General features: G+C 37.6%; 1 protein-coding gene across 2 annotated transcripts in view; it reads left to right on the top strand.

Annotated features, from left to right (window-relative positions):
• Nucleotides 1-7,524, top strand: part of LOC102293726 (pecanex 3) — a 28,765-nt gene that overhangs the window by 8,794 nt on the left and 12,447 nt on the right. For both annotated transcript variants that reach the window (XM_005941406.2, XM_042228322.1), the window contains 10 exons: nucleotides 2,634-2,763; nucleotides 2,986-3,155; nucleotides 3,475-3,532; nucleotides 3,652-3,793; nucleotides 3,916-4,073; nucleotides 4,755-4,908; nucleotides 5,476-5,508; nucleotides 5,605-5,776; nucleotides 5,995-6,105; nucleotides 6,534-6,625. In XM_005941406.2, coding sequence (XP_005941468.1) covers nucleotides 2,634-2,763; nucleotides 2,986-3,155; nucleotides 3,475-3,532; nucleotides 3,652-3,793; nucleotides 3,916-4,073; nucleotides 4,755-4,908; nucleotides 5,476-5,508; nucleotides 5,605-5,776; nucleotides 5,995-6,105; nucleotides 6,534-6,625 — 1,220 coding nt within the window. The remainder of the gene's footprint in view (nucleotides 1-2,633; nucleotides 2,764-2,985; nucleotides 3,156-3,474; nucleotides 3,533-3,651; nucleotides 3,794-3,915; nucleotides 4,074-4,754; nucleotides 4,909-5,475; nucleotides 5,509-5,604; nucleotides 5,777-5,994; nucleotides 6,106-6,533; nucleotides 6,626-7,524) is intronic.

The raw sequence follows: 7,524 nt of genomic DNA, 5'->3' as shown, positions 1-7,524 counted from the left end.
AAAACTATTAACAAAATCCTCACAAAACTAAGCTCGAAATTAAGCAGGCAAAACAAAGGTATAACTGTATCTTTACGGAATAAAGCATGAGATTGGGGTTTGAAAGAACACATTCAAATTTACAGATGTAACAGAATCTGCTTTGAAGTGTCTGTTTTGTGCACAGGAACAAGAATAAAGAAAACATTTAGAAAATAATATTTTATTCAAATTTATTTTTTAGGTTATTCTATTTAATCAGATTATTTTAACATTGTGTAACATAATACCCTATATGGACAAAAGTCCCTCTTAATCTTTAAATTCAGGCGTTTTCACTCCCATTGCCAGACTTGCATAAAATCAAGCCAGCCCATAGCCAAGGAGTCTGCCTTGAGAAACATTTTTTCAAGAATGGCTCATTCTAAAGAGCTCACTGAGTTCAAGCATGCCAGTCAGTTTGTGAAATTGCTTCCATCCTAGATATTCCACTATCAGTAAGTGGTATTATTGCAAATTGGAAGCATTTAGGAACCACAGAAATGAAGGCTCAAACTGTGTAAAGTTATAGAACTGGCTTACTGACTGCATATAGTGCGCAAAAGTCTTCAAAGCTCTTTTGAGTCAATAACTGCAGAGTTCCAGAGCCCCCAGCACAAAACCATCAGCACAAAAACTTTGCACCAGCATTTTTGTGGCATGGGCTTCCACAGCTGAGCAGCTTTTACCTATATACTGTATGTATTAATGTCAGGTGTTTCCACTGTGTGTTATACTAGGGATTTTCCTAATTTCTTAGTCGACTAAATGAGGAAAAAAAAAAAAAAAGACCAACTGACTAGTCTGAAACTTAGGAACACTCGGGTAATAAGTTCCATTTGAGAAACTTTTATTGGAAAATGTCAAAAATTAATAACATAGGTATTTGAAACCATTTATCACATTCTTCAGTAATGAATCATGCCGCTTAAATGTGCAGCACCTTGCAGCATGCATTATCAATATTACACATTATACTCCAGATAGACAACAAAGATGAAAAGCACTTAAAATAAACCGATGTTAAAGATGATACAAAACCAAACACGTTCCACTAGAATATGACAAATTAACATCTAATAAATCACGACTTAAAAGTCCCAAGCATTATGAATGATGCACACTGTTCGAAATTCATGACATCCACTTCAATAAAAGTTAGAATCTAAAATAAAACAATAAATCATCCATCCATTTTTTTTCTGCTTATCTAAAGTCAGTCAGACATCCTTAGCCGTCCCCTTTCAATGTGAAGGAGTAGCTGCTCTTCTTTGAACCCCTTCCGAATAACTGAATTCCTTACCCTATAACTAAGGCAGAGCCCATCCACCTTATGGAGAAAGTTCCTTTCCACTGCTTATAACAATGATCTCATTCTGATAGTGTTAACAGAAAGATCAGGCCTAGATTAACAGATTTAGTTTCCCAACAATGATGTGCCATTTGGTGGCAAATGGGTGCACAACATTTAGGACCCAATAATATACCGACATTTGGCATTGATTAAAAGTTTAATAATTAGATTAAACCACTAGTAAGTCTGGTACCAACTAGTGACAACAGCAACGATTAGTCGGTTAGTCGACTAGTCACACATATGCCTACTGTAGGAATAGTGAAAGGTAACTAAAGCACCTTAAAATATTTTCTACCATCTTTTGGTGCCATTTATGGTCGATGTGCAACTTATTTTTAGCAAAGACATAGTTGTTTAGGAGGTGTTCCCATCTGCACTAAAAGATGGTTTACAAAACTGTTAATCGAATAAATAACTTTGAATGAAAACCCAATAAAGTTTTATTAAACTGTCTGTTTAACAAATTATATGAATATTTTAAACACCCAAAAAACGCTTGTTAGGCTAATTTGATAAAGAAGTTAAAACACAAGCTTCACTATAAACACTAACTGCTAACTTAATTTACCTCTGCAAATTGCCAATTTGGCTGAGGCTGCAGCTGTGCTCTTTCTCTAGCAGCAAAATCCAATGAATCCACATCAGCAGCATAGGAGAGGAGAACGAGATGGCTGATAGCATCTGATTTCTTTGTTATTCACTCACTGTCTTCATTTTAAATATTTTTTTTTTGGTTTGACAGTTTGGAAAAATTCAGCGTGAGATATGTGCTGCTGGTAAATAATACTGTTGTGCTCAATTACAATTCTGTTCAGATGTTTTTCTTTTTTATAAAATGGGAGTATTTAAAACAATGTTTAGCAATGAAAATGACCGAAAAGACTACTAATACAAAAATAAGAAGCATCAGTAAGATGAGTATAAATTATTGTTTAAACCCTGATTACCACCTCACTGCTGAGACCTCAGTAACCGATCACCCCTAACACATTGAGGCAAAATCTTTTCATTAACCCATGTCCTTGCTGCTAACATGGAGTCATGCTTTGAAAAATTTCTAATAAATTAATTTTAATTAATAGTCTGGTGTGTGAAACCTAACTATCTCTTAAGCTTTATACTTATTTATTTAATAAATGAATAAATAACATAAGGACATTCTAAGTTCTGAATTAAGATAAAATGCAGTTATAGTTAAATCTTAGATATGTGCATTATATACACTGACAATGTGATGTAAATGATAAACTTTCCTCAGCCATGGCCACGGAGGAAGGGGGCAAACACGAATCAGTCAGCAGTGTAAAGAGGACCCAGGCCATACGCAGGAGACACAATGCTGGGAGCAACCCTACACCACCACCATCTACCATGGGATCACCTCCCAGGTTTGTCATCTAAGCAAAGATGTCCCTATATTTCTACCATGCCTTCCATATTAGTATGTTTACATTATAATGGACATAAGAATAACAGCCCAGATTAAAATTTTGTCTATATAAAGTCGTATTTTCATTATTCTAATTATAGCTCATGGAGGATGTGAGCTTTAGGAGGACTGAGTTTAGGATTAAGATTAACTGCTGTATTCATTTGTTTGTTTCCTGTAGTCTCCAGGACCTCCAGCGAGCTCGGACCTCCTCTCATTCACGCACCCGTACACTTCCCTCAGCCTTACAGTTTGCCTCTTCACTTCTACTACCCCGCAGTGGCATCCATGAGGCTTCAACATTTGACGACACATCAGAAGGGGCAGTGCACTATTTCTATGACGAGAGTGGTAAGTACCTTGTCTTGTCTAGACAGTCATTCTGTTTATCCTATTATTAAATGGGCAGATATGAGACTGAATTCATGAACAGTGGACTCTCCTTGAGTACCGATTCTTAGGACTTGCTACCTTGAAATGTTACCAGTCTGTTATTTGAGCTATTATTTTGAAGCATTATGTAAAGTAATTGTAATGTAATGGTCACTGGTATTTGAATCTACATAAAGAAAATCACTTGTCAGATTGCATTATTGTATACTCTGTCTGTGATTGCAGATTTTACACTGTTGAGGGTATTCATTTCTGCTGTGTCTCTGTTATATAACAGGAGTAAAGAGGTCCTACACATTTGGACCTGCTGGAGGCGGCTATGAGGACCCAGTTCAGTAAGTTATAAAGTTTTTATTGCCAAGTGTCTTTCTTTTCTACAGACTACGAGAGTTATTGTTGTCATTAAAACATTACTAACAGCTACATTCAAGGCTGTGAAATTTTACACTTGCAGAGAAAGGGAGAGGCAGTCCCAATCTTCAAGCTTCACATCCACTGAGGTCCCAGAAGGGGCACCAGTCCTGTCCATGCTACAGCCCAGACAAGGGGCTTTACAGGGGATGCAGGTGCGCAGGGTGCCTCTGGAGATGCCCGAGGTTAGCAGTGCTTCATTGATTATTCCAAATAGGACATCAGTCGGCACATCAAAGCTAACTATCACAGACGGTCCTTCTAGATCCTGTTTCCTAATTCACACAATCTCTGAATTCTTACCTAGTTTGATCTGGATCACGAGTCTCTACAAGAGTCCCAAGAAAACACTTTGATGATTGAGGAGAAAGCCAAACCTAAACAGTACTATCGTTTTTGGGTGCTGCCTGGAAAGTGGCTGAGAGTCCGATATGATCGACTGGCTCTGCTTGCCTTATTAGACAGGTAAGACAAAACATTGGAAAAGAGAATGGATTACATTTTATTTAGTTACTTTTTCTCTGTGACAGCAAAGAAAAATGTACAAAATGTACTCTGTTGCCCCTCAAATAATTAATACATAACAACATTTGTTTTTGTTTTAGTTTTGACAAATTATCATTTCAAGTAAATATTTAACTTATAAAAGCAACTGAGTTTACTTTTAAACAGGTCCATGGTTTTGATTGAGAATTGATAGAGAAGATGGCTGCTTTTCCTCTTACACTGAAGCAAAAGATTTTCATTCATAAGCGAAGTTCTTTTAAAGGATCAATTTAAAATATTTTCACTAAACAACAACTCAGAAAAATGTTATCCTGTGTTTTTCTTTCAAATACATAGAAGCTTGTGGCATGATATTATACAGGATGCATTGTAAACTGATTTAGATGAAACTTTAAGGTTTTACTGTAATACTGATACTCGTTTTTTTGTTTTTTTGTTTTTTAATGGGTTGTTTCGTTTGTAATGGATGAACCTCCTCATTGTCACAGGACTTATGTCCAGTAGGATATTGACTTAACACTTAATACACATTTGGTTTAATTTATTTCATGAAGCACATTTTATTTACAAGTCAAAGACAAAATTTAGATATAATTTTGAGGTTTCTCAAATATGTACTGCTGCACCTTACTTTCCCAGGAACCGCCGTGTGGGAGAGAACGTGTTTGCTGTGGTGCTGGCCAGCCTGGTGGCATTCCTGGGGTTCCTGCTGCTGCTCCAAGGCTTTTTCAGGGACATTTGGGTCTTCCAGTTCTGCCTGGTCATTGCTAGTTGCCAGTACTCCTTACTGAAGGTACCTCTTATTTATGTTGTTTCTCTTACCAAAAGTCTTCAGCAAGTAACTTAATAATCGTCACTGTATGACCAAAACTTGTGTTCTTACAATGTCATAACATATAAGTGCTCAGTCTAAACTAAACTCTGAACCCCCGTTTGGTCCTGTGAAAATCTCTAAACAGATCGTGCAGGTGGAGATTTGGCAAAATCATATCCTGTCGAATTTAATCTTACTTAGAGCTTAGAGATTTGATGTTCATTTAAAAGAAAAAAGGGGGAAAAACAAATGGTTGTCAGACTTAGCCTATGTAAGACCGTTATAAGACTTTCTCTTACAACGCATCCTCTGTCAAGAGTACAATAATTGTGCAATTTAAAACAAGTCCAGTAATATGATACTGGACTTGTTTTAAAGCAATCTTTTAACATCATTGTTGTAGGAAGACTAAGTGCTCAAAATCCAGTCTAAGGGTCACAACAATTTTCAGTTAACCTGGTTAGCTAGAGCCAAGCAATTGTCGTTCCTATTTTTAACATACACGTGAAAGACATGAAGCCTAAATTCCCTGCCTCTTTGTTTTAGAGTGTACAGCCAGATGCAGCCTCTCCCATGCATGTGAGTAGTAGATTTAGGAATCCACATTTTATAAAATACTTTTGACCTTAAAATTATGGTATAACGTTGTTTCTCTCCTTGTCTGTTATGTAAAAGGGGCATAACTGGATCATTGTGTACAGTCGGCCAGTCTACTTCTGCTTATGCTGTGTGATGATCTGGATCTTTGACTTATCTGGGCGCTCTGGAAGTCTGCAGCCCTTCTCCCTCTATGGCATCATCATCTTCTCTGCGCAATTCCTGCTCTGTGTCAGGGATGTGCTCATTGGTTAGTATTATTCATGGATTCTTTTACATCAGGTTGATGTTCAGATTGACAGTGCTAGCATTGCTACATGCCAGAATAGGTCTATCTTTCTTGCAGTGTTAATTAAATAGCCCTTAATATATCCTGATTGTAACACTGCTTTATGCAGGAGGAGGATTAGTGGGTTTTTAAACTGTAACCCATTTTAAAACACAATTTCCCCTCTTTTCATCCAACAGTGTTTGCCCTGTGTTTCCCAGTCATTTTCCTGTTTGGGTTGCTACCTCAGGTCAACACTTTTGTGATGTGTCTGCTGGAGCAGATTGACATGCACATTTTTGGTGGAACTGGTAAGAATATTATTACACGAATGGGATAATCGAATACTTGGAAGTTGAAAGTGTTAGACCATTTTTAGGAGGACAGTTTAAAAACCATGTGGTTATTTGAACACATCCTTGTGTTTATTGGTACATTTGAACACAGCAAAGTTTGTTTTGTTTTTTTAAAATGGTCACTACACACTATCACAGTAGGCAGTTAGATGTATGGTTATTGTTTCCGCCTTGGGAAGGCCTGGCTTCAGTAAACAATGCAAATAAAAATTTAAAAAAAAAATGAGAGATTCTGCTTGTGCATTGCTCAGAGAAACTAGTAAAAACAAATACTTTGAGTATTTCTGCCCAAACAGAATAATGAGAGTTGTCTATCGTTTGTGTCGTTGTGTCTCACCCATACCAGCATAATTGTGTCTGATCTCTCTGTATTCTTTCCTCAGCCACTACCAGCCCCCTTTCATCTCTGTACAGCCTCATACGCAGTGTGCTGGTGGCTGCCCTGCTGTATGGATTTTGCCTCGGTGCCATAAATGTAAGTTGAACCGACTGACTGTCCCAGTTCGCACCTGTTATTAATGTGCGTCATGGGTGATCTGATCACAGGTAGACTGCTTACTCTCCACATATGTCTCAAGTGATCATTTGTGATTGCGTGTCACTTCCCGGCTCGGCATCTATGCAGACATACAGTATTATGTGTGTGAGCCACCACCCTCTTCTGCAGCAATTTATTGAAAAATGAGGAAATACGGATCATATGCAGGGCAAAAACGGAGTTTGTACAATTCTTATGAGCTTGATAGTCAAAATTTAGTATGAACACCTTTATTCTTTAATATTATGACCTCCTAGGCAAGCATTGCTGTAATTGTTAGCGCTCAGCTGTAAAAGGCTGATGGGGTATTGTTGTCACCCCTCTGGGTGGGTGAGCAGGTGACGTGAATACAGTAACTAACTAGAGAGTGAGGCGATGTAAGGTTTTCAGTATGGTCGAATGATTCATTGGTCGGTGCTAAGCGGCTTAACAGAACATTCTTGTCCAAGGACTGGCCTGAATGAATGAAAAAGCAGCCAATGGCCAAAGAAAAAACTTTGAAAGCCTGGATACCTATTGCTCAAGATCACTTTAAAAATTACAGGTCTAACTCCTTCGAAGCAAAATATAAAGAAATAAGACGGTGTACTGTAAAACAATATTCAGTGACAAGTGGGTTTGATTTTTAACTGGTAAAAGGTAGAAATGCACTTCCCCTGACTATTCAGCTGGAAATTAAAAGAAAAAATCAAAACAGTGCAAGCTGTGTTTCTATTCCTTGACATGTTCAGGCAAGCCAAGTCGCCAAAAGAGCTGTTAATGTGTGATTATGTTAGTGTCAGGTGTGAACTTACTGAACATGACATGGAAGAGTTTGAACGTGTTTTTCCTATTAC

The sequence above is a fragment of the Haplochromis burtoni genome, unplaced genomic scaffold (assembly GCF_018398535.1).
Source record: "Haplochromis burtoni strain Fernald_Lab_line unplaced genomic scaffold, NCSU_Asbu1 Contig_318, whole genome shotgun sequence".
NCBI classification, from domain to species: domain Eukaryota; kingdom Metazoa; phylum Chordata; class Actinopteri; order Cichliformes; family Cichlidae; genus Haplochromis; species Haplochromis burtoni.
Note: the sequence above shows the minus strand (reverse complement) of the source record. Positions and strands in the feature narration are given on the sequence as shown.